The sequence below is a fragment of the Ambystoma mexicanum genome, chromosome 3p (genome assembly GCF_040938575.1).
Source record: "Ambystoma mexicanum isolate Mex_15411 chromosome 3p, UKY_AmexF1_1, whole genome shotgun sequence".
NCBI lineage: Eukaryota > Metazoa > Chordata > Amphibia > Caudata > Ambystomatidae > Ambystoma > Ambystoma mexicanum.
In genome coordinates, this window is record NC_090925.1 from 1,087,142,939 (window position 1) to 1,087,170,582 (window position 27,644).

The 27,644-nt window shown below is 45.3% G+C and overlaps 1 protein-coding gene across 2 annotated transcripts in view; it reads left to right on the forward strand.

Moving 5' to 3' along the window:
- Window positions 1–27,644, forward strand: part of PRELID2 (PRELI domain containing 2) — a 712,823-nt gene that overhangs the window by 364,247 nt on the left and 320,932 nt on the right. For both annotated transcript variants that reach the window (XM_069652452.1, XM_069652453.1), the window contains exon 3: window positions 1,748–1,821. In XM_069652452.1, the coding sequence (XP_069508553.1) occupies window positions 1,748–1,821 (74 nt within the window). The remainder of the gene's footprint in view (window positions 1–1,747; window positions 1,822–27,644) is intronic.

Consider the following 27,644-nt stretch of genomic DNA (forward strand, 5'->3'; position numbering starts at 1 on the left):
TGTTTCTTCTTGTTAGAAGTACATTTAATAAGTCTTCTTTAAAGTAATAATGTCTTGTTCTCAGTTTGTCGTTATTGTTAGCCCTATACACGTGTTTCACCACTCGAGAATGAGTGTCCCATTAGGAGGGATTTAAAGATCCACAGGAGTTTCAAATGTAGTTTAGGATCAGCGGCCCCTGTTAAGGTGGTCAGTCCGGTGGGTATACTTAGCAGTTCAGTACAGTTGCTAATGTAGATATTTTTGTTGTACTTACTTTATTTGTTTCTAGTAACTATCATGACATTTATTTTGAAGGTTTAAAATGAACCTTCAGATCAGAACCCAACGGAGTCACTTTGTGTGGCTGTGCTTATATATGCCTTACATTTGAAAATGCATCAACGCGGTAGGAGGATTGCCTAATTGTAGGGAGTAAAACAGACGTGGACTCCATGTCAGTGGAGTGCTGACTTAGTCTAGCAGGCCTGCTCTGGCACACTGTGATGGTCCCTGCTAGATTATGATAATATTCTACACCTCAGTCTTATCGAAGCACTCTGGGCAGAGTAGGACACGCCCCGAACACATAGACACCCATCCCCTACTATCTAGTCTAGTATTGTACCTCAAAGTCCTTTCCTTTCCCGTGCTCTTTAGCACCTGTACTTCAGGTCTGTTCCAAAATGGGTTTCAAGAGTAACATATTGTCTCTTCTATTCACCGCTTATGCAACCCACGTAAGGCTTTGTCCTTCCTTTTGGGGGTATATAGTTCTTTTGCCGCAGGATTTTTCATCGCAGGACTTTTCATCGCCGTTTTTTTATCGAAAAAAAATTGTTTTTTAAAAAAAAACATTTTTGGGGGGATGTTTAAAAATTAAATAAATATCTGTGGGTGAAAGGGAATAATTAAAAAAAAAAATAAAGGGGGTTTCGGGGGTATCCCCCCCAAAAGACCAAAAAAAACGATGAGTTTTTTTCGATAAAAAAAGACGATAGTCCTGCGACGAAAAATCCTGCGGCAAAATAACGTACAACCCTTTTGGGGAGGCCAGTCTAGCTCATAAACCACCTATGACTGAGACTTCTTTGTTTCATCCTAATCACTCTTGGGCCTCTCCTCTGATGCCTCCACTAATTTGTTGGACAAACCAGGTGCAATATCGGGTAATGTAGGTTGTGCATGCTATTTTTAAATATTGGCATTATACAATCCAATAAGTGAAGAGGTGATTGTAGTTTTTATTTTATCTGTACTCATTTCTTTTTTTATATCATTGTCTACTGCCTGTTTACTTTTTTTGGGAAAGCTATTTGATGTGCTGTTTAATATTTTGATTTACTGGTCCTGCTCATGTTCAGGTCCTGGAAACTTGAAAATATTCCAGAAGATTTAGATGTTTCAGAACCCTGCTTGCTCAGAGGTTGATTGCTTTGGGTTAGAATGTAGAGAGTGGCATTATCAGTCCTAGTTTCAAGAAATTATATAGCAAAACAGAGGAAACTCAGTGAAATTTCTCAGATGGGCCAAATTCTACTGTATTTGGCTCAAATGTATGACATTCTTCATTTACAAAAAGAAAATGCAGACTGGTTCTTTTCGGTTATGTTTGTATCCTTAAATGTTTCTTTAGAATAACGTCTATGCTAAGTATTTCCTTGACTGTTATTTTTCTGCATTTTAGACAATTTAATAATAAAGATAAACATGTAAAATGTCCTCGTAGATGGCAATCTGAAGCTTCTTGTTTGTCTTTCTCCTCTAGATAAGTCGACAGGTGTCATCTACAGGAGGAGGATCGCCACCTGTAACAATGTTATCCCAGAATTTCTTAGAAAGGTAATTTAATTGAACATCGGTTTGTGGAGCTTAACATGCATCGGCGGAAGCAATTTAAAGTTCAACCATTTTACGGTTATGTTATTAATTGTCATAGCTGTTAAATAAGAGAATGCATATCCAAAAATTATTAACACAAAGAGATTGGCTTTTTTTTCTATTGCTGGGTTTAAGACCTAATCTTAAAGGAAGCACTGTCAGGCTGCCGAGATGGGTTTTCAAATTTGTATTGAGCCCGACCTATGATTGAGGTTTAAATACTATGGGGAGATCATTCTCGATTTGCACCCAGTACTGCCAACTGCCTACCTTTTTTAAGACTAAAGTTATTGAACAGTTGTTATGGCGATTCCAATTTTTATTTCTAATTGTCATGTTTGCAAGGTGGAGTTTGATCCTTCCTAGAAAGTAGGATTTGTCAAACATACAACCATGTGCACCTTTGTGCAATCCTTGACTAAGCTAGGAGAGAGTAAAGGTTGCAAAGAATTAGGTTTCTGTTGATCAATATTGATCTCTTCACACCTTACGGACACCTCGTCCAAGTATTTCCTGGGCAGAAACTTTAGTAGCTAAAGGGCATTGCAGTAACTCAACAGAACCAATATTAAGACCCTAATGGACACAGATTTCGGGATTTGGGTATTTTTTTAAAAACCCAATCAACGAATAACTGAATTTACGACATTTAATATTTATGTATATATTTTTTAATCTAGCTTTTTTCTGTTTCCTTTTATAAGTGTATATTGTACATTTATATAAAAAAATATAGATTAAGAAGATCCATTTCGGGATAGTTAACATAATACTTATCAGGAGTTTCATGTTTTGACATTCATTGTCTGGCAGTTTAAATACATTGATTTATTTCTAAAAAGTAGTGCTTTCAATGGAATCGTAGACATGTGGTGCACCACATGCAATAACTCAAGCTGTGAAGGACAAGTAGACTGTATAGAGAATCTACCAAGTTGCACCTGTCTGTATACAAGTCTGAAAGAAAGGACTGTACCATTGCTGCGATTGCGTCAACACCCTTGCAACATTAACAGAAGCGCCTGTAGATTGTCAGTCGAATGTCAACAAATCTAAAGGCATTCAGGGATGCATCTTCTCTTTGGTCTTTCTGTCCAGAATTGCTGCTCTGTAACACTGCCAGGCTGAAACCTAGATTGTAAAACTCAGGTTTGTATTTTTTGGATCTGTGGATTGAGAGTTTAGCAGTTTGGTTGTTGCTCTGTATAATTGTGACCAGGACAGTACATTTTTATTCATACTTCGTTTGTACTTAATTTTGTTCTATTCATTTGAGATGCGTTCCTATTTTTCCAGCATCCACTCAAGGGAGGAATGCAGGCAGTAGGAGAAGTGTTTCAAAACACAAATTTGGAAAATCTGAAGCATAAGTTGTTATTATTGGGTCTTGCTCTTATAAAACTTTTCCTGATTTGAAAAAGCATTCTACAAGCAGCTACATGAGTGACATCTGCACCCAGTCTGGTACATGCAACACTGAGTCAGTTTATAGATTTCTTTGCGGACATTTTCGATTGCAACAATTAAGACACGGGCTATGCATTACAATACGCAGACAAAATAGATTCATAAATCTGCCATCTTTCACTTAAAAGCCATATCACCACATAAAATACATTGCGCCTTTGCACATATACACTAACATGTCTTCAACACACATAAAATACGAACATGGACCATATGCTCTCCACCAGATTCTTGCAGTACAACTTCCCCTTCCTTTTGCCCTCACCCCCTTACACCTTGAGGCCCTTCTCCATTGTGCACCACACCTGCAACGGGAATTGTGTGACCGCATAGTGCAATACTTCATTCAATGAAACTCTGGTCACTAGAATGGGCAACTTGATTGCTCTTTTGTAGATTGACGTCAATGCTGGGATCAGCCATGCTCTTCAGAGATCAGGGAAGTGACTAAAAAGGAGAATTCTTTTCGCTTTCCTGGGACAAATGATCCTATCATGGCTTATTCCATCTGCTTGTTTATAGATCTAAGATTGAGACAGCACAATTTCAGACTAGACCGAGAACGATGATGGTATTTTTAGCGTTGATGACCACATATTTCCCTTTTCAGTATAAACAAAAAGATTGCTATAGCCAATGCATGGCATTCTCTGTCTTGCCCAAAATGACTGCATCCTGTGCAAAAAGGGCGGGCAATGGAGTATTGACCATCTTCAGGAAGTCTGCACCAGCCTCTTCAGAAACCCACCCAAATCAATGAACTGAAGAGGGTTGGCATAAAACTGCATACCCTGTCTCACTCCTCCTAATTGGGACACAATAATCTCACCAACTGGGAGTATTTATACTCCTTTCCCCACAATGGTAGACAGTTGGGTCACATTGGCCCAATACACTGATATTTGTTTTTAAAAAAGAATGCCTATACTTTATTTCACAACATTCCCAATGTACCAAAAAGGAATCATCATACTTTCAACTCTTAAGAAATAAAGGCATTAACACTTCAGAGGAAAACTTTAAATAGACCTCAGCAGGTAATGAGTTTAGAAAGCAAAATATTTCAAGAAAAGAAATATTGTATGGCCATATTGGCATAGACATTGGTAAATGGTCACAAGAGAAAAACGTTAGCAGCCTTCACCACAACAAAAACAAAAATTAATGAGAATTAACATATGTGGTTTCATGTGGCCAGTAAGTTCATAAAATATCCATTCATTTTGAAATATTTGTACATAAGGTTCATCTTTATGTCAGCGTTTGTGCATAGTTATGAATTAACATCTGTGCATTTGCGTCATTTTATTCTAAAATGTTGCAAAGCCCTGTATGGTCATCCCACTTTTTACTATATGCCGCCTTTTCCCCAAATCTCTTACTCGTTTATTACATCAGTTTTGCTTGTTTCCTGAAAAACGAGTAAAACTCATGTAAACATGCCTTTCCGTTTTCTTTCCTTGAATTAGGAGGGTGGTGAAGGAGGAGAGGGGATTTTGGCGCAGACCCACCGCTAATGGGGAAACACCTTTCACAGGAAAAGACTCTTCACAAACCAATGTCCGAACATGATGCCAGAAAACAAGATGGCAGCGAGCAGCACACTACAGCCCCATTAGTCACAATGTTTCGGAGTTGAAAAAATATCGATCAATACCAAGCAAATCTGGAGACCCTTCCATTTCTAAATTGAATCTTATGTAGGCGCACAGTCCCTCACTTAAAGAAATGCTGAAGATACTGTCTTCAAGACACAGAAGATGCAACTTTTAATCACAGAGGGCAGGAATTTGGAATATGAACGTGAGCACCCTTCATTCAGGGACAGACTGATCCCTGTCGTGTATGCCAAGCCTTTGTACATACTATTACCTTTATAGGCATACATGTGTGTAACAGGAAGCAGAGTGAAAAAACCAAGCAGGGCAACTGACCTGAATGGTTGGTAACCACTTTCAAAGACAACACAGTGAATTTCATGGACCCAGATGACCTGCAAGAACAGGCCACGATATAGAACGAGAGAACATTTAGAATGACCCAAATAACGAACATATGGACTTGGCTGATAACAAGGAACCTCCAATGTCAAATTCACTGGTAGAGGATCAGTACACATATGTTTCACTACTAAAAAGAGCCGCCACCTATTTTGGGGTAAAATCTTAGGAAGGCGAGGAAGACATAGGTTTAATTAAGACAACCTTGGAAAATCTTGTGCCAGTAGCCCAAGGATGCAAGGTCACTTTGATTCCCTAGTATTCACTGCTTGTAAATGGTTTCTAACACCAGCATGTACTGTTGACTTGCATACTGAGTAGGTGCATCTATTCAGTGGGCAATAGCGTGGCCACAACTGCTGCCTATCCGATCAGCATTACTAAGGCAAAAGCCTTAGTCGGTAGCTAAGACCGTCAAGCCATGCTAAAAGAAATGCCTGGGTGAGAAGAACCCAAGCACAGGCAATAGTCCAAGAGGGTCAATTAGTTGCAAATGTGGTCATTCTAAATCTGCAAACCGCAGAAGCAGCAGGATGCTAAGCGGTGAATGCAGCTGATCTAAAGCGCTACTTGTGGTTGAGTGAACAGATTTTGGCCTGAAACTCGGGTTACACTTTTTAACATGCCTGTTGATGGTAAATGTTTAATAGGTGGATTACCTCCTTTAAAAGGTAAAGAAGGAATATGATCACAAGATATCTCTAAGCCCCTTATCGGGGGTCATTCTTTGCACATAGGGGATCATATAGCTCCAAAAGGGATGTAGAAAATACTCACGCCCACACCCGCTCATGCACTCTTTCTCTTTACAGAAGCCTTAGTATTCAGACCACCTGGCCGCAATGCCAGTGACGATACTGCCAAATCCAGAAGTACCAAGGCTAGTACCGACACTTTTGAGTAGGCAAAGGATGTGCATGAGGCGCCCCCACCAAAGGTGGTATGTCCGCAAAGCAGTGTCTAGATTTGGGCCAATCACTACCGACGAGTGGCTACTGGACACCTTATGAGACTGTGTAGAATTTCTAATACATCATACAATATACACGAAAAGGTTTGGGAGCCCCTCTACCTAGAACGAACACGGCCAAATAACCTGTTCTATGGGAAGGTGCCCACTCGGGAGGGTCTACAACCAGGTTTTAGCTCACTGTACCTTTCACAGAGGAGAAATATCCATTTGCATATTAGTGTTTACCCCACCCACAAAGGTAGCGCAGCACTGAAATGCTAGACAATTCGCCTCTGAGCAAGAGTACCAACAGCATCCCCAGACACGTGTTTCGGCGGTGGTGTCGGAGGGGCCCCGTGGCACGGGGGTAGCCCCTAGAAAGGCTCTGGCTAAGGTCAGGCATAGCTTTGGTCCCCAGGTGTCTTCCTCTCACCGCCTGGAGTACATTTCAGAGGGTGATGAGGTCTCTGATGAGGACTTGGTTCCGGTTACGGTGCCTGATGAGCTTCTCTCGGGCCATAGTCAATTTGATGACCTGAGGCAGTCATGATGGACTGGACACCTCTCCGGAGGTGGAGTTTTGTAGGACGGAGCCTGGCACTCATGCCGATTCTTCGTACCGGCGCCTTATGTCTCGGGTCACCGAGTACTTGGGATGGTCGGCTCCCCCAGGGGAGTTTGTTCAGGATGATCTCACGGACATCCTTGATCTTGGTACCCCCACTGACCCGGTACTGCCGTTTCATATGGCTCTGCAAAGAAGGGTGGCAGCGGCTTGGACTGCGCCGGAGAGTCTCCCAGCAGTGGGCAAGTCTTTGTCTCGAAAATACCATCCAGCCAGTAGCGACCCCTGCCACTTGTCCAGGTACCCCACTCCGGAGAGTTTGGTGGTGCAGGCAGCTACGGCCCCAGCAAAGCAGGCGTCATATCCTACCATCCCTCCGGATAGGGACGACAAACGTTTTGATGGCTGGGCGAAAAAAGTGTTTTCTTCACGGGGTATGGCGCTTCAGGCGGCCAACTCCGTATGTGCCTTGTCTCGTTTCACACACACTCTGTGGAACTGTGTTGCATTAGCGGCTGAACATATTCCCGAAGGGGACGAACAGGATGGTTTCCTTGCTAGGGTTCAGGATGGCAAGGATGCCATGTGTGAGGCCGTTCAGTCGGGTTTGGACATGGCAGATTGTGTCAGCCGGTCCATGGCGGCGAGCACAGTAATACGCAGGTTTGCGTGGTTGTGGAAGTCGGGGTTCGCTCCTGATGTGCAGTCCCGGCCCCTCAACATGCCCTTTGACGGTGAACATCTTTTTGGCAGCAAGGCTGACGAGAGCCTTGAGAGGTTGCAGACCTCCAAAGCTGCAGCGAAGTCGTTGGGCGCTGCAGTTCGACAACCTCTGCCTTTTCGTCCTAGGGGACAACAGTGGAGGGGTGGTTTCTTTCGCTATTACTCATCCTTCAGTAAAGCGAGAGGAGCTGTCAGTCAAAGAGGCCACCGTAAGAGTGCCAGAGGTGGAAAACAGGGCACACGAGGTGCCAAGGCCGCTCGGGCAGTTGCCACTTTGCCCCCAGGCAACGCCACAGCCGCTACCACTCAGTCATGAGGCCAGGTCTCATGGTTCGCCGGTTGGGGGAAGACTGGCGCAGCATCTTGTAGAGTGGCGTGCCATTACTTCAGATGTGTGGGTTCTGGAGATCATAACCCATGGCTACTGTCTTCCCTTTCGGCAGAGGCCTCGCGACAATCCACCTGGGAACCTCTCTTTGCAGAGTCCGGATCCGCTCCTTGCGCAGGAAATTCAAGCCCTGCTGGAGAAAGGCGCCATAGAACTGGTGCCTGTAGCAGAGAGGAACAAGGCATGGTATTCCCCTTATTTTTTGATTTCGAAGAAAGACTGGGGATTGAGACCCATCATGGACTTGCGCGGTTTGAACAGACTCTTCAGGAAGGACAAGTTCAAGATGGTTACTCTTTCTCAAGTCCTCCAGGCCCTCCAGCTTCAGGACTGGTTGGTGTCTCTCGACCTCAAGGACGCTTACTTCCATGTGCCGATCCATCCCAAGCACAAGAAATACCTGAGGTTCGCAGTTGGCAACTCGCACTTTCAGTTTCGGGTACTGCCGTTCGGATTGACCTACGCCCGAGGGTTTTCACCAAGCTCATGGTGGTGGTGGCAGCGCATCTCAGGAAAGGAGGATTCACGTCTACCCCTACCTGGACGATTGGTTGATCAGGGGGAGCTCTCCCGAGCAAGTCCTGGATCATCTGTCCGTCACCTGCCACTCCCTTCACAGGCTGGGCTTCTCCCTCAATTTAAAGAAGTCCCATTTGACACCAACACAGCTGCTCCAGTACATCAGAGCAGTGTTCGACACATCCCTGGAGCTGTGTTTTCCTCCCCAGGTGAGGGCTCTTCATATTCAGCAGATGGTGCACAAGTTTCAACTTGCCCAGACTTTCCCAGCGTCCGAGTTCTTGAGACTGCTCGGCCTCATGGCATCCTGCATTCTTCTGGTGCCAGAGGCCAGGTTGCGGATGAGATCTTTGCAATGGGCACTCAAGCTCCAGTGGTCTCAGTCCTCTGGCAGGATGTCGGACCCTGTTCAGGTGCCGCCCTCGGTCGCTCAGGACAGTCTGTGGTGGGCCGTCAAAGGCAATCTGATGAAGGGGGCCCCATTTTGGCTGCCCTGGCTGGAGGTGACGATCGTGACGGACGCATCCCTCACGGGATGGGGAGCTCATGCCAACGAGTTGACAGCGGTTGTTGGTCTCCGTCGGAGTCCAGACTCCATATCAATCTGTTGGAGCTGAGGGCCGTCAGACTAGCCCTGAAGGCTTTTCTGCCGACTGTGCGAGGAAAGATTGTCCTGATTCTAACGGACAACATGGTGGCCATGCACTACCTCAACAAAAATGGGGGAGCAGGGTCACTTCCTCTGTGCAGGGAGGCGATGCAGCTCGAGTTCTGGGCCATCCTGCAGAAAGTTTCGATCTCGCCTGTTCATCTGGCCGGAGACGAGAACCAGACGGCGGACGCTCTGAGCAGGCAGAGCACGATCTCTCACAAGTGGGAGCTGGCGCAGGAGATTCTCCTGGAGATCTTCGCCCTTTGGGGGACCCCTCAAGTGGATCTCTTCACCTCCAGTGTCAACCGGAAGTGCGAAAGGTTCTGCTTGGGGAATTTCCTCCAAAAGGAGCCTTAGGAGACGCGTTTGTGGTGGAGTGGTCATTCCCACTGCTGTACGCGTTTCCTCCAGTCCCCGTCATCCCGCAAGTACTGCAGAGGTTACGGCGGTTCGGTTCCCGGATGATCCTCATTGCTCTGCCGTGGGCCCGGAGGACGTGGTACCCAGACCTTCTCGACTTGTCCATCTGCCCTCCGCGTTGTCTTCCCTACCGAGACGATCTGCTCTCATGGGAGGGGGGGTCAGGTTCTCCATCCAGAGGTCAGATCCCTCAACCTTCACGCTTGGCTTCTGAAAGGTTGAGGTATAAGGATTGGGACCTCCCTGAAGACGTGTTGGAGGTGTTGCTCTCGGCCAAGCGGCCGGCAACAAAGTCTCTGTACCGTTGCTGTTGGCGTAAGTTCTGCGACTGGTGCAGAGTTAAGAATGTGGATCCTTTTAGTGTGACATTCCCATGGTTCTGTCTTTTTTGCTTTCCTTGGCCCACAGGGGCTTGCAAGTGGGGACCATTAAAGGTTACCTGGCGGCGCTGTCCATATTTAAGCGCTTGTCCGAAGAATGTTCCTATTTTAAGATTCCTTTAATTTCTCAGTTTTTGAAAGGGCTCACTAATGTGTTCCCTCCGTCACCTTTTCTGGTGCCCGGTTGGGATTTGAACCTTGTTCTTAAGTTTTTTATGGGTGCTCCGTTTGAGCCTTTGCATTCTTGCCCATTGAGACTGTTAACTCTAAAAACTGTGTTTTTTGGTTGTGGTTACTTCCGCTCGCAGAGTGAGTGAATTACAGGCACTTTCAGTTAAGCCACCCTTCACTGTGTTTCATAAGGACAGGGTTGTCCTTAGAGTTCGTCCTTCCTTTCTTCCGAAGGTGGTTTCGGAATTTCATTTGGGCCAGAAGGTTGTTCTTCCGGCGTTCTATCCTCCTCCACATCCTGGTAAGGAAGAGGAGAAGCTCCATAGGCTTGATCCTAGGAGAGCGTTGAACTTTTATATTTCACGCATGTCCCGGGTCAGAGTGGACAATCAACTTTTCATTGGTTACGCTGGAAAGCGTTTAGGACAAGCTGTGATGCAACAGACTTTGTCTCGTTGGATTATTGTGGCTATCTCCGAGTGTTAACGCTTGGCGGGTAAGGACTCTCCGGCTGGCTTGCGGGCCCATTCTACCAGGGGAGTGGCTGCGTCTACTGCCCTGCAGAGGGGTGTTCCTATTCGTCACATCTGTGATGCAGCCACCTTGGCTTCGGTACATACTTTTGTACGTCACTACTCCCTCGATTCCATCCGAGGGCAGGATCTGGCCTTTGGCAAGGCAGTCCTTTATTCCGCAATTTGATTTGGCATGCTAAATTTGTGTTCTAAATTCTTTTCCCACCTCCTTGCTTGGTACTGCTTTGCGAGTCTGTCATAGATTTGGAATACGTCGGTGGACCCAATCCCCTCGAAGAACAAGTTACTCTTACCTGGTAACGTTCTTTCGATGGGATGGTCCAACGACGTATTCCATATCGCTCCCTCCCTACCTTCCCCGCTGCAGAATTTCTTATGCGATTGCAGCTTGCGTTCCGCAAGGCCTTGTGTGTCTGACTGGCAGAAAACTGGTGTGTCACATTCTGGGGGAAAAAACTACAACTGAGGCTACGGGCGTCGTGCGTCCTACTTATCACATCGGGTGACGTCGGAGGAGGTCCTCGGGGACGACGCATCGACGTCATCGATGCAGGACGCAGATGCCGAAAATTTTCCGAAGCAGCACAGCTGTGGACATTTCCTGTCATAGATATGGAATACATGGTCGGACCATCCCATCGAAAGAACGTTACCAGGTAAGAGAGTAACTTGTTCATCTAATGCTTAGTATTATCGCATCTCACTCTGATATAAATATGTACAGTCTCCATTGGTTCAAATACACATCAAATAAATGTTAGGAAAAACTGGTAAGTATTTTAGATGCAGTCCATGATGGAACCAGATCACAAGACAGTGTCTCAAATTAAGCAATCCAAACCCTAATATGAACGGGGCCTTGTGCTTAAATGTCACAGCAGCCACAATGTTTCTCACCAGAATGAAGTCTCTGTAGGTTGGTTTCAAAGATCTTGTTTTGGGATATTGATAGTTTATTTGCATAACGCCTATACACAGTGATATGATATGGCATTTAGAACACACCTATACTCAAATGTTTCAAGGCACAATGAGGAAAGGGAGGGGAAACAGAGAGAAGACCGACAACGATCCTACTAGGCCAGGTGACATTGAGATCGCGCAAGTGCAGAGGGGTGGGGTTGGGGGGGCGGAGTGTGGAGGCAGGGGGTAGTGCAGTACATAGGATAACAGTAAAATAGATAGACAATAAATAAAAGTGCGGCCAGCTGGTGGCAAGTGCAAGGGTAAGTGCAGACATCAGGTGTCAAGGTTCTAGTAGGGGCTGTATGGATACAGAAACAGTCCCTGAATGCAAAGGTTGCCAGGGGGGCAGTGACGGTGTGCAACTGGCAGGGAGGGGTCCTGGGCCCGTGATCAGAGGGTATCCAGGTAACAAGTGCAGTTTTAGGTTCAGCCAGGAGATCAGCAGGAGCGAGGAGGAGAGAAAGCAGAAGCAAAGAGGAAGGTCTTGAGTTGCTTCCGAAACCTGAGATGGTTCTCCTCAGGTTTCAGAGAGGCAGGGAGGCTGTTCCAGAGGTAGGCCCCAGCTGAAGATGGTGATCTACCAGCAACTCGCTGCTTGGAGAAGCGACTGACCCTGAGGGAGTTGGAGGCAGATGAGCGAAGAGCCCGAGAAGGAAGAGAGTTGAAGGTATTGAGGTCTCAGGCCCCAGAAGGCCTTGTGGACAATGCATTGTGTTTCAAAGCGCTTAAAGGCAAGGGAGGGAGTTAGGGAAAATACAATGACATTCTTACAAGGCCTTGAGACATTCAGAATGTGAAACATTACTATCGTACTAGGCCTGACGACATTTCAGATAGTTTAAGAGCTAAGACAAAGAGTAGGAGGGGGAGGGAGGGGTGTAGGAGATGAGACCGACAAACTAATGTACTAGGCCTGACAACATTTCTGGCAGAGCCGGAGAGGTGTGGGGAGGAGGGAGTAAGAGTGAACAAAAGAAGCGACTATCGTACTAGGCCTGATGGAATTGCAGGTAGTGCTGGAGGGGCAAGGGGAGGAACAAACAAGGAGGGAGGGGGAGGAAAAAAAACAAGCTACTATAGTACTAGGTCAGATGAAATTTCAGATAGAGTAAGTACAAAGAATATAGTAAGGGGGAGAGGGAAAAGAATGGGAAGAGAAGACTAAGGAACAATGAGAGTGATAGAAGAGAAGAGGCAAGCAAGAGGGCGAGGGAGAGCAAAGCACAAAGGCAGGGAGGCAGGCAGACGGAGATCACAAGCATACAGCAGTGGGTGAATGTAGTTCAGCAAGCAAGCAGACAGACAAACGAGGGAAAGCGGGGGTCTGGGGGCAGCACAAATAGCACAGTAAGTTTGCATGAAACACAGCCAGATTTGAAAACTAAGTTAAATGCATGAACACATCTAGATTTGAAACTAAGTCAAATGCATAAACACAGCCATATATGAATAGCAACTGGAATCAGAGGCTGAGAGGGAGTGTACAAATGCAGTGCAATCAGAAGTGCAAACAAGGGAGAGAAGCAGAGAAGGAAATTGAGAGTTAAGAGTGTAGAGGCATGTCCAGAAGGATGGAATAAACCCATAGTTACGGAGGTGTGTTATGGAAGTCCAGACTACTTAGTCAAGCGGGATGACAGCAACATGAAAGTCCAGGTGAACGGATAGCATGGAATTACCACAAGCAGCGTTCTGGAAACGGACCGGGAGCAGACGGGGGCCTTTGTTGTGGGCATTGGTTGTTGTGGCCGCCTCCCAGTTGCTGCGATTGGCCTTTAGGACCAAGGCAACCAATGGCAGGAGGCAGTGCAGGCAGGCCATGGAAGTTCCAACAGTGTCCCAAAGTAATGCAGCCATGATGGAAGGGCCAAAACAATGAGGCCAGAGAAGGTAGAAGTCACGAAACCACATAGAAAGCCCAGGAAAGAGGGTTCACTGCATAAAACAAGCAGGATAAATCAATCCTCGCACTGCAAGAGGCAAAGGAGCACAATTTAATGCTCGAATGAATTAGACAGCGCACTGTGCGCTTTTGGAAACAAAAATCATGTTGGGCTTATCCCATTGTGGTCCTGCCTCGAACAGGTGATTTCAGGCAGAATGAGGGAAGATTCATTGGGGACGGCAGGCTCTGTCAACCCAGAACGTAGCACTTGCAGAAGAAAATGAATTCCAGTCGTCATGGGCCTTAGTTGTTGCGCTCGGCTCCCGCCTCCTGGTTGCTGCGATTGGCCTTTATGACTAAGGCAACCAATGTGAGGAAGGAGTGCAGGCAGGTCAAGGAAGTGATAGATTAAAAGTTCTGTAACCATTTTGTACCAGACAGTAAGCAGGTGTTTACCTTTCCAGACTGAGGGCTAACCCACGGGCAGGATACGCAACCCATCTTCGACAACCGAAAGGTGAGTGGAATGGAATAAGGAGACAAAGGGACTTGTTCCCAATGTTATCCTACAGAGTACAAGGTTGGGGGAGGGAGGGTTATCCTACAGAGGACAAGGGGGGAACAGGCACACTGCATTTATTTTCCCAGATGACCTTGTGTATCTTCTGGATTGCTGGCGTGGGTTCCAGTGAGAGATGCCCAAGAGTTTCGGGTTTGAGGATTCTTCTGGGGTGCTGCTGCAAGATGCAACCTCTGGCAAGGAAGTGCAAGAACCACCGATGCAGGTCTCTTCAGGACACTACACGGGTTGAGGAAGGAGAGCTCCACCAACTGTCTCTGCACACAGGCAACGACAAGCGTCCTTCCAGTCGTGGTCATAGGGGCTGCTCCAGGACAGGCTCCCTTGATGCTCGGGTGCTAATATTCGGGGGGGAGGTGACTTGTGGCACAAGCTGGCAACCAACGAATTTCCGGACTTGAACTGGGGATTGGCAATGCTTCTGGCGAGGTATTCCATGAGCAAGCTGGTCAACCTACCGTGCAGTCCTGGGACTCTTCTGAAGGCTCAGAAGGGCAGGATCCTCGAAGTCGTTGGGACTTTTTAGTCCCACTAGCCTAAGCCCTGAAGCACCGCTCAGGGTCTTCGGAGATCAGGGAGAGGAGCAGGGCTTTACCGTGCTGGCTGTTGGCAGGGATGCTTGGCCACTTCAGGAGTAGTCTTCGGATCTTCATCAGGCTGCTCTTCTTTGAGGTATTTTTGGCTCCAATGACGATCTGACAAAATGGCTGCGAGAGGTCGTCGTCTTATCCAAAATCCGAGCTTGAAGCAAGTCCAAGCCCACTAGTGGTTGTCCAATCGGGGAAAACTACTGGTTTCACATTTGCCCCACACCCAGGCTTTGACACCACGGATGTGGAGTGGGACAAGACAGTCCCACCCCCTTTCTTTGCCACATAAATACAAAGGCACCATTAGCCTGCGATAGCAGCAGCCTTTCCGGGAAAGTGCATGACCATATAAGGGATTTCTTGACTTTGGAAAAGCTGGAGGCAGGCCAAACAATATGGCCAACGAAGCAAGCAAGAACCTTGTGGCATAACCATTTTTAGGGCACTAGCCACATTTAGTAGCCATACGAGGTAAATGCAAATGGAATGTATACACAAAAAATAATGCAAAAATTGTAAAACTATCTGCTGCCGCCAGCTTGTCTTTCGGCACTCATAAAAGTACCCAAAATTGTGTAAAAAGCTAGTGTGCTACACAAGTATCCACATTGCACTACTCTGTAATTGGCTCTCTGCAATGTTAAAAAGTACAGAAATTCAAAAGGGGAATGTTGATTCCCAGTAGTGATGGTCTGAAGAGTTTCCCTATAATAACAATGAGCAAACAGCAATGGAAGAACAATGAGCAAACAGCAATGGAAGTGAAGCTGAAGGCTTTCCTTTCTTTCTTAAAGGCAGGAAAGCATTAAATGGAGCAAAATGAATGGGTTTCCATAGGTAACTATGGAGGGAAAGTTGCAAAAAGAAGTTTTTTCCTAATGGACATCAACTTGGTCTGTTTGCATGCTATGCAACATTCCTTCATCAGTGAGTGGGGAACCCTGTGATATCACAAGTCTATGAAGCGCATCGTCGGGGGTTGTATTTTTCTCTGCCTCCTCCATTTTGTACATTGTAGACACAATGTGATTATGCCTAACCTTGCTGGGTTAGCTACATACTAGAGAATCGACCATTTTGGGGGTTCTGATAATGTGTACAACCTTTTGCCTCAGTGTGATATAGCCTGTAGTACAGGAATATTCCTTCTTTGAGTTGTTCTAATGATATACACTGGGCTTCATTATACAGATCACCTGGCAAGTTGTGCCTAGTTTATGCAGGTGTACAGGAAACTGTTTGTTGAACGTAATGCTTACACCCTAAATCTAGTAAAATGTGAATGATGCTGAGTAAAGAAGCAGCGTGCCTGAGGTCTTTGCTAGGGCTGCCAAGCCATCCAGGTGGTGTACCATCTGCATATCCAATTTTGGGCATTTGCATGTTCCACACAGTATAGATGCCAATGCAGATACTGTGCAAGTGTCCTTCCTGTCATGATATGAAGGAATTCATACTAGTCTGTGAACTACTGCAGCACCTAGGGGTCAGAGCCGCATGGTTACATAGCTGTAGGTCAGGACACTGGTGATGTGTGTTTCTAGTAAGCTGTCTTATGCTACTCATAAATAGGTTGGGTCCGCATATCAGTTTTATCATTTGCTTTTTTAGTCGATTGAAGTACATTCTAGAGGGAGCAATGGGAGTGTTTGAGGGTGCAAAATTGCCGGCAGTTATTTTGCTCCTGGATGTAGCATCAAATAGCCTGGTTATCTTGATGGAAACGGGAGCTACTTTTGGCTCCCCAAGCCAGCTGATGCAGTACAAAGATACCCATCTGACATTCACTTCGTTTCTGGGGAATTTGCACAAAAGCGCTTTAGGAAACCTCTAAAATGCGTTAAGCATGATGGTCATATGTACTAGACACATTTATAATTTGCATCTCATGTGGAAGTTATATTTGCACCACGCTATGTATTCCTGATGCTGCAGCAGGAGGAGGGAGAACGCAAGTCGGGTAGCATAACAGAATAGGAGGTGGAAGCAGAGATTAAACATCTTGTTGCATTAATGGAACAGCAGCTGCCATCAATACAGGAGCAGATCGAGTGACAATTGTAGATACAGTGGCTAATGGCTAATGTAGGTATAGATGCAAGGTAGTTCATAACTAAGAGTTGGCAGCAAGATATAGGAGCTGAAAAGAAAGCAATGTAGAGATGAAGTAGAAGGGAAATGTAAAGCAACTTGTCAAGAGACTGCGAGGAATCTACAAAAATAGTCGGCGATAGAGTGAAAAGACAGATAATCTTAGCAGTGGCAAGATGGGTTTGTAGCATTTGCATTTTTGGGTGCATATCACAGTTTGTTGAAAAAAAACAAGCTGCATCGTTTTTCAGGCACCTCTGGCTATTGTGAAACTTGAGCATCATGTTAAATGGCCTTACACAAGTAGCATTTTTTCCCCCGAGTTGATGCATTTTTTTAATCTTGTGCTGCACATTTTTTTAAGTCCTCCTTTAAACATACACTGTTCTGATAACTTATACAGAGACTTCACTTTAATGGCTCCTGGGTCCCGATAAGTAACTGCTGGTCAGAGGAAAATCCGGGCACCCAGGAGCTAGTTCCGCTCCTGCTCTATGAATTACAATTTCAACACTTGTTTTAAGAAAATACATAGATGCTTGGGGACGATCATTTCAATTAATAAAATGCAGACCATACCATCCAGTTATTTCTGTTGACTTTTTTCTCTTCCTAAGGTGTCTGATGCTTTCTTGTAATTTTGCTAGAACAGTGATTTTTGTCAGTTGTGATCTCAATTCTGATGTGTCTGGCTGTTTTCCATCTGAAGCCTAGGTCTCCTAGTTGCTGGAGTTAATGGGAGAAGCCAGAAATGTTCACCAATTGGTTTGTAGACCTATTAATTCGGCATGTTCTTAAATATCTTTCCTCATTCAGACTTTGATCTGAGTGTGTAACGAAGACAAGAATGTCTTCCTCATAGAGCAACACTGTCACCTTGGTGATGAAAATGTGCCCGCTTCTGTGTGAATGGAATTCTCTAATGAAGCGGGCTCGATGGTTAGGGCAAACAAGAATCTGGAGAGGGGGCATCCAAGTCTGATTCCTCTGAGTGTTTCTGTGGACAATCATATTGCCCTAGTTTGCAAACAGTCATTTTACCCATGATGAAGGCCCAAGTCAGATCTGCAGATGACCTCAAAGAGGAAATCCCATTCTGTGCAATCAACCTTTTCCACTTCGAATGTCCATATGATCTCCAGTAGTTTAAGATCAATATTGTTCATGTTTGAGAATGGTCTCCTAAGGTTGTGGTTGGTCCGGGCAAAAGCCTGTGGTCATGTATTATGAGATGGCATCAGGTGTAGTGCAATGGTCTTTGCTAGCATTTGATCAGTATTTATTAGAGAGAGTGAGCAGTAAGAGAATAATTTATGTCAAGGCTTGCCTGATTCTTAGAGCATGTTGATGCTGTTTGAGTGGATTCAAGTAGGGGACACGATTGTAGAGCAGTCTTGTATGTTGAACAGTTAAGGAGCTAGTAAACCAGCAAACTTTGTACAATTCAGCTGTATTGCTGTCCATGCTGTCTGCTTACAATTAGGGAGGGTTTTGATGTCCATTTGACGCAACGTTATCTATGTACCAAGCACTGCCCCTTGTTCCTATCCAGCAAACTTAGTGTACCTTTCCCAAGTACCTTATGATGTCCCCTGGAACCAGAAGAGTTAGGGCTGTTGAGGGATCTTTAATAAGGTTTGAAGACCTTTATTTATAATTTCCTCATCCACTCCAGAATAAAGAGGAAACCAATCTCTCCCTAACTCCAAGGCGTTTACATGCTTCTACTAAGAAGCTAAGGAATCTGTCAGAATGACCAAGTAAACGAAATAGTCAACTGTCGTGTGTCAAAAGGCCTACTAAAAAGATAGTGGAACTTCTTGGTCAAGAAGAATGGCTCCCTTCTTCTGGGCAGCGGATCAAAATTCCACTTGGCAGGTGGGAACTGTTTCTAAGAGAATGACTCCCTCTCCAGGCCACAGTTCCCTTCCAAGATACAACACACATTTCCAGCTTGAGGTGCTGTAAAGTTCTCAGTTCAAACTCCAGTTCCAACTCCAACATTCTGTCTTGCCCATAGGTTTCTTCACTATTGGTTTCCTGGTGAATGCCTCTCTTCTTGTTCTCTGTGCTTTCATAGTGCCAAGAGAATGACTCCTTTCTCCTGGCCTTCCTCTGCTTTGTTTCACGGTACACAACTCCAGGGGGTATGGCTTCCTTCCCCTGATCTCTCTTGGCTTGTAATTCCACTGTAGTAGGGACAATGTCTCCCTTCCCTGGGACCGTCTCAGGCTCTTTGCCACAGTTCACGAAGGTTGGGGGAATGACTCCATTCATCTGGCTTTCTTTTCCCTTGTTTTACTGGTTTGAAGTTGTGGGACGCAGACCTATAGGATTCTGCTGCTTTCCTATGGCAGACCTAGTTCACTTTCCTGCCAGGTATGCACCGAAGAAGAGGATTTGTGATGCTCTTCTCAGTTGGGTGCAGGTCCTAGATCTGTGGTTCTCTGTCTGTGGGTCCCAGAACAAACGTTTGTATCTCTTAAACCCTTCCAAAGCCCCAACATCACAGCAACCCTGGTACCTGCAAGGGTCTTACTTACGCTATGCGGGTGGTGTGTGATTTTATCGTGTCTCGGGTCGGGTTCCTGCAGGCTTCGTTCACCTTTCTGTATGCTGCGTTGGCTCCCCAGCGCCTCTGACTGGGACGTCCCGCTGTCTTTGTTATGTGGAGGAAGGCTCATGTAGCCTTCTGAGCCGTCCGACCTCAGCGAACAGTAAGTGAGCTTCCCAGCTGGTCTCTTAGCGTCCCAGGCGCAGTCTTCGAGTTCCTGTGATTTGTGGCTCTCACAATCCTGGCTTTTGCAGGGATGAGTTTTCTCTGGGTTCCTTCAGGTATGGTCGAACACTGTTTTGATTCCCTCCTCACCTTTTATGCTCACAGTGTCCACATTGACTGGAATGCTTATTTTGATTCCATGGGGCGTTTCTCATTGCTCCGCACTTCTTCTGCATCCCAGTATTGACATAGTTAGTCTCCACTGGGTTAGATGGATTCTTCCTCACCCCAGTCTTCTAGTGTACTTCAGGTGGGGTAGTCCCTACTCTTCCTCGTCTCAGTATTGATCATCAGGGTTGTGTTATCTACCCTATGTAAATAGATGGAAGTGTGTGGAAACAGTGTACCCTGTATAGGCTAGGAGAATGAGGAGGGTTGTGGTGCAGTGTGGACATAACGTGTTTTCCCTGGATAGTCGTCCCTAGTACCAGAGGGGGGAATCCCTCACCACGACATGCAACCGCTGAGTACCACCCCAGGGGGACTTTCTGATAGCAGCCTCACATCCTGGGAAGGGGCTCGCCCTCAGGGAGAAGTGACATCCAAGGATTCCTCCCTTACCCCCAACACCCACAACGTTTCATGTGGCGAACTGTCAGCATTCCATATATTTTATTTCCGTCTCCACCTAGTCTCTGAATTCATCCAGTGTCTCATTGCTATCACAAAAGGTTTGGCAACTTGGCCTTTGGCATATTGTCTTTCCAGTTTTTAATGGCATCTGTGTGGTGTTTAGTGTTTGCGTCAGGGATTTTACACTTCTGATCCCTTTAGTACCCCTGATGTGTATTTTGAATGACTCCCAGTGAGCTGCATCATCTGTGACTCAAAATGCAGTGCAATGTCAATCAATATTGCCTGGTGAAATGCTTGATCAGTCAAAACAAAATCGCATTTAAAAAGCCAGGATTTGTAGCCTCTGGTGTACTTAAGGCGTGTGTCTCGAGCAGAACGGGAAAGCACTTGGATTATTCTGTCTAGTTTTGTGCACCTGCTTGATGGCTACAAAGAGGGTAGGCCACAACGCCATAATAAACTCTATTCAGGATAATGTGTTGTAGCATCATGAATAAAATGTGTATTCCTTACTCTGCAGGTTGAGAAGACCATGCGTCATACAGCGAGTAGTAGTGTTCTAGCTCTTGCCATTTGATCACAGCCTTGCTTAGTGTTCTGCTGATTCTTCCCAGCCTATCCAGCTGCAAGCCTAAGCTAAAATCAGACTTTTTCTGACATTTCAGTGTCAATGAATCTATGTAGCTTTGAGGCATATATGTTCACTGTCTCTACCTTAGTTCCCCGAAACATGCCACACCTTCCATAGGAATCTGTGTATCTTGGCCAACAGAGTGTAATTTAAATCGCAGGGTTTTGAATAAACATGGCTACCTCCAAATCTGGGTGAGTATGAGGAGCTGCACCTGGGTATTTACCACCATGGAACTACCCTTATGCGCTGACATTCCTGCGTATCGCTCTCGGAGTAAGTAATTGGTTCACATTATGTCTGTTGTCACAGCACATTATCAGTTAAGTCTTCCCTTAATCCTTAAGACGCCTGATGCTCCATGTCATAATGTCCACTCTAAATGCAGGGGCCCCCTTCAGTCCCCCCCCCCATATGATCCCATTAATGAGGTTGTGATTAGAAAGAAGCTCTTCCCTCTTTTATGTCTCTCCTGATTTGCCTGAGTAACATCTATGTAGTAAAGTCATTGCTATGTTTCTAATGTTTGTTTCTATTCAAAAAACATGTGCTTCCTCCCATTCACCCCTTCCTCAACAGGCTGACATTTCCTCCAACAAAGAGAACCAATAATTTAACATAAGAGCTTTGCATGGTATGGGCAAGTCCAGGACTTGCAGCAGGCCAGCAACAAGCTATTAAGTTAAGAAACTGGCCCATTCAGACATGAACAGAACTAAGGAATGTTGAGGCAGCTACATTGCAAAGGATTTTCTGTTAGTTTACCTCAGGAGGTAGCTATCTTACCGAGGAATGTTGTAATCCATCCATTCTTCTGTCCCCTTTCAGTCTTTAGCAAAACTCTGTTCTTTTGCTAGGTCTGTGAAGTAATGTGTCTTGCAAGTTAAAAACATGTTGCATTTCACTGGCAAGATCATACCATATTTAATTCCAGAATAGGGCAGCAGTGTTTTGGCGTGATGGTATCCTTTTCTGGCAATTCTGACCACCGGACTGAAGTAGAGATAGATCGTCGGGGGTTTTGTACACCCATGTCCTTTCCTTTGTCTCTTTCTGCTTCAACATGAATGTCCAAAAATCTGTAGCTGAAGATCCTATCCGTGGTTGGCCTTAGTGGGATGCCTGATGGTGGCGTAAGTCGTGGTGAATGGGCTCCTTGAGTGAGGACATTTTGCCAGGTGAAATTGTACCCAGCGATTTCCAGAAGGAGATTCACCAGGGCCATTTCCATCTTCCCAACACGAGCAGTCTCTGGTAGGCCTAGCATCCTAGTCTTATTGTGTCACCAGTGACCCTCCAGATCTTCGTTCTTCAGTATTACCTTCTTATTTCTGCCTTGAGCTGTGTGACACGAGTCAGGGTCTGGGATTACGATGTTCTGTTTCAGCAATGTGCTATTCTGCTTCCGCCATTAGGACCAGTTTCTCCACATACAGTAGTCTGTTTTAATACATCATTTCAGTGCATCTGACCTTTATCTTTTGTCACTTCTTTGCTTCAGGGATTTGATAATTGTAATCTATTGGCTTTCCACAGGAGGTGTTGTGGGGGATGAACCTGTTGGCCTTGAGTAGCACTTTCTTCTGTGGTTGCTGGTTGAAGCTAGCCATTGTTCTTTATTTATTTATGTTTTCTGGTGCCATTGTGTCAGTGGGGATGGCTCAGAGAAATCGAGTAACAAGGAGAACTGAATGCAGTGTTTGTGTACAGGAGGTTTAATACGTGTGAATGTAGGCCACAACACCCTCTCGTATTGAGATCAATACATCTATGCAGGTGTTGTGATGCTTGTTCTTTGCAGCACCCATCGTCTCATATTTTTGGGAAGCCAGATCCAAGGCCCTTGTCGGGGAGGGACCAAGATGGGGAGCTGTGCTTGTATTCGTCTCAGGGCTTGTTCTCCCAATGTATTCTCTTCCTCTGGGCAGCTTTTTTGATTCAAGGTGCCCTGTGCCACGCCTCATCTCTTATGGGTTAGAAAATATGTACGTAAATCCAACCAATTAAACTTTTTTTCTTGATCATGGTGGGCTATGTTTTCATTGCAGACCTAACCTTTAGTCCTAGAGCAAAAGATTTGTTGATTTTCAACCTAATCATTGATGATGATGATGCTGCTGCTGACCCCATACCAGTACCCCTGGTGGTCCCCCAAGGATCCTACATGTCCCCCACCCTTTATAACACTTAAACCAAATCACTCTTTGACATACTTCATACCCTTGGCATCACCTACACAAACTTCGCCGACGATGCGCAAATCCTTATTCCTCACTTGGGCAGCTATATTGAGGTTGAGGACAGTACCACTACAAACAATGTCTATACGCTATACAAAGCTGGATGGCCATGCACAACCTCTGTCTTAATGATGTAAAAACAGAGCTACTCATTGTTGGCACCGGCCAGCACCTTAAATCCCTAGACACCTCCTAATCCTCCTTCGACATTGACTGTGTCACTATACCAGTCCTCAAACAAGTAAAAACTCTTGGGGTTTACCCCGATGCTGACCTCACCATGACCAAGCACATCAACTCTTTTGCTTCCTCAACAGTCTACCCAGCAAAGCTCATATACCTGAGTAGAACGTTTCTCTCCACCAACAACTGCCTCACACTAGCGAGAGCCCTCATACTTATTAAACTCGATTATTGCAATGCTCTCCTCTAAGGCATGTTGGCATCCAATCTCGCCAAGCTCCAAATCCTCTAAAATAAATCACTGCGTGCAGCCCTGGGACTCCGCTGCTCAGACCATATCATAACAGCACGCTGTGATTCCCACTGGTTGTCCATCAAAGCCCGGATTGACTTCAAAACTCTATTGATTGCCCACTGCTGCATCTGCAACGAAGCTCCCCCTGTACCTTAACACCATTACTAGGAAATATCAGAAGCAACGTCTTCGCTCCTCCACTGATCTCTCTTAATATGCCACGCTTCAAACGAGTCAAAGCAGGAGGTGTCATCTTCAGTTTCACAGTGCCAGTCCTTTGGAATTCATTACCACCAACCATTAAGAATGAACCTTCCTATGCATCATTCAAGAAACTTCTAAAAACTTTTCGATAAATACGACTAACTCTGCTTACTGCGCGGTTCCTTGCCACCTTGCCTAGACCGAAACTCCCAGCGCCTGCCTCCTCGCTGGCGTAGCACCACTGAAATTTGACATTCTGCCTGCTTTCTCTTCTTCTTTGCCTGATACCTATGGGTTTGGGCGTTAGAAAAATGGTATAAATGAAACAAATAAAATTGTCCTTCGAAACTCCTGAGGCCTAATCTGGGGAACACACGATTTTCTACACTTGCAGCTACAGGACATGAAGGATGTCTTTTTGACCCGGAAAGACATTGCATCCCTTTTATCCTAGAGGAATTGGTTTTGCTGTACAATCACTTCTGCTTCAATATTTTCTATGTGATCACCCATTCCCACTCATTTTTTATTTTTTTTGTCGCTTATACAATAACAAAATACTGTTTGAAAGCGCTCGCAGGGCAGGGAGGGAGCGAGCGAGGGTGGGAAATACATTACAACAGAAATATTTAAGAGCAGGGATAAGGGGGTGGGAGTGACAAACCTTCTATGCCTTGTGAATATTCAGAACGTGCAAGTGCAGAAAGGAAGAGGGTAGAGGGGGGTAAGTACTTTCATCATCTCAGCTCACCCGTTTGAAGAGAGGGACAGTGTCCTACAGAACAGACTGTGCTCTCATCAAGGGCAATCCATTAAGAGAATTACTTAACAAAGTGCTGGAAATTGAACTTATTAACTCTGGTATCCCACAAGCAAAGGAAGGAGGGTTGTTTGTTCTATTAACTATGGTATCCCACCAGCAAAGCAAGGAGGGTTGTTTGTTCTCTTAACTCTGGTATCCCTCCAGCAAAGGGAGGAGGGGTGTTTGTTCTCATTTGCTCCCCACCTATAAACAGAAGATTAATCATGAGCACCCGGAACATAACCCAGGCCAGGGACGTTTGCTATACTGTGCACACCTTTTAAACTTAAAAAGTTGTATTTAAGGTTTTTCCTGGTGAGCAAAATCGTAACAAGAGATTTCACAGGCATCCTGATTTGGAGGTTGAAGTGGTCTTGTGTCTAAGTATCTTGCTTCTGGTCCTAACTGCCTGGGTTCTAAACCTGGCTTCGGCAAAGTTTAAAGTCCGATAACAGTAAACAAATTGAAGAATGAAAATTGATTTTTCTGGATCTGAGATCCACGGGGGCATTTGTTGCTGGATCTGGACAAATCCTGCCCAAAGTCCAGCATTCACATATGTGGTAGCTCAGAATCAGGAGATGGACCAGGAGGGCATGCTCTCTGAATTATTCTTTATTCAAACCTTGCTGAACTTTTCAACCTGTCCTTCAACTCTGCTTGCTTTCCCTGGATTTTCAAAATGGCCATGGTCACACTTACGCATAGGGGGCTGACCAGAACCTGCTGGCAAAATGTCACCCTATAGTGCTGGAAAGAGTTGTGTTCAACCATCTTACCAATTTCTTAGAGAACAACCTTCCAGCCCTCCCTATACAAGGAGGTTTCTGCTCCAGGAACTCCACGGAAACTGATCTCAAGAATGTATCCAAGTTCATTGCTTCTGCTAAGCACTCCAACCTATCCTCTTTCCTAATCCTTTTTGACCTGTCAGATGCCTTTGACAATGTCGATCACTCTAATCTCCTTAATACTCTCTCTTCTTGGGATTTGCAATCAAGCCCTTGCCTAGATTGAATCCTAGCTAGCACCTTGCCATTTTCTGCCCCCTGGAACCAACTGCCCCTTCCAACTCGCTCTTCTGTTAGTGTTCCACAAGGATCTGTCTTGGGGGCTCTTTCCACTCTACACCTGTGCTCTTGGGGCACTAATCTCCTCCTTTGGGTTATCATGCCATCTCTTCACGGACGACACCCAAATGTTCATCTCTTTTCCTGAACTCTCCTCCTCTCTCTATCAAAATGTCCATCTGTCTGCCATTATATATTGGTTGGCTTCGCACTCTGATGCTAAACTCTTCCAAAACAGAGGTGCTCTTCCTCAAGTACCATCCCCTCCCCTGCCTATCCAGGTCCCACCTGACACTCCTCTTCTGCTAGAAACTTCTCCCCCATCTATGACTCTTCTCACACCATCTCTACTTTCATCTCTAAAACTGCAACGGCGGCTCGTCTGAACCTCCTAGATATTAAGAATATTGGGCACCTCCTTCCTTTCAACACTGCCAAGCATCTCTGTTCTTCTCTAAACTGGACTACGGTGCCACCATCCTCTTTGGTCTTCCCAACTATGCTTTGTCATCTCAACAGGATCATTGACATTACTACCAGATTCTTTGAACTACCTCACTTCATGCCGATTTCCTCTTACCGTCACCAGGCTCGATGGCCGACTATGCGTAACAAGGCCAGATTTAAATGTCTTCTGCCTCACAAATCTATTCACGCTAAAGCACTTCTGTATCTATAAAACTCTCCAAGCCTTTCCTCTTTCTTGTTCCTCCCTGTTTTTGTCTTGTTGCGTGATCCGAATGTCTCAAGGCCTAGTAGGAACGTTTGTGTTTTTCCTCATCCTTGTCCCCCATGCCACCTTGTTGTCTTGATGCTCCTATGAAACACCATTTTGTTGATAGGCGCATTATAAACGCTCAATAGATAAAATGATCTCTGCTCTGCCTCCTCGACTACCCTTGTGGCACCTCGCCCTGCCTGTGCTTTCTCTCACTTCTGCTCTTTCTCTCTTCTTGCTCCACTTGCTCTGTTTTCAAAGAATTCTCTTCCCCCAGACATTCGAGGAACATTCTGTAACGATTTCTTCAAAGCCAAATTGAAAGCCTACCTCCTCACCTCAGTTATCCTCTTAACGTACCACTCATGGGTCTTCGGGCTGACATTTTTAACTTGCCTGTAACCTGAATAGCTTCCCTTACTTTCTCTGCCTTCGCCTTAACACGTCATCCATCAATGTCAAATCTGCATTTGTCTTTGCCTTTCGCTATCAACCAGTCACTTTGGTGAAATCCATTCTTGAAGGAATAGATGAGAAACCTATTTGCTGCAGAAACTTGTGATCTTCGCTGTTAGTCTTCTTAATACGTCCAGTCCATTTTTGCCATACAGGACTTAGATTTTGCTGTCGGTTTATTAAACCGATCAACTACTGTGCGTTTTAATGGTGCAGTGGCACACGGTTGGTGGTGAAGCCATGCTCTGAGGTAATTACCAGTTAACTTATTAATGAAGTTGTTTCAAAGATTGCGGTTTTGATGACCAAATGGCAGCTCTCCTAAGAACGACGCGTAACTCTGTGGCTTTTCTAGTGCACAAGGGTAAGTGACTTTGTCCTTATTTTCCAGAAGGAACGTTTTAAACCACTACTTTAGGAAATTGTTTTGCATTATTTTCCTTTCTGGTGTGACGCCTACCATGTGATTTGTCGTTACCAACCTGTCCACATTGTTGCACTTGTTTGCTAGCGGCTTTTATTGGCCTTACCTTCATTTTGCGAAATTCCCCCAACTAAAGTCATAAAGCGGTATAACAATGCCTCCTTCTAACCGTTGGTCCAAAGCAGTTCAGTCGGAATCCTGGTTCGAGTGTGCAGGCCCCACATCTTTTGTGAGTTTGAGACAACTTCTCCGCTAATTGTATAAGAATAACCAATTATGTTTATTTTTTTTACTTATTGAACACATTTTTGGCCTTCTTATCCTGTCTCTTTGCTAATAGGGCACTTTTTCCCCTCTTCTTCAATGCCTGTTCAGTGGCCTTGTACTCTTTCCTACTGGCCCAAAAAGAAAATGATAGTATGTTTATAGCTCCAACTGCACCGAAAAACTTTGTAAATTGAGTTATTTTTTTTCCTTGCCAATTATCTTTGTGTTTGCGTTTTCCACGCCTCGTCTGCCCA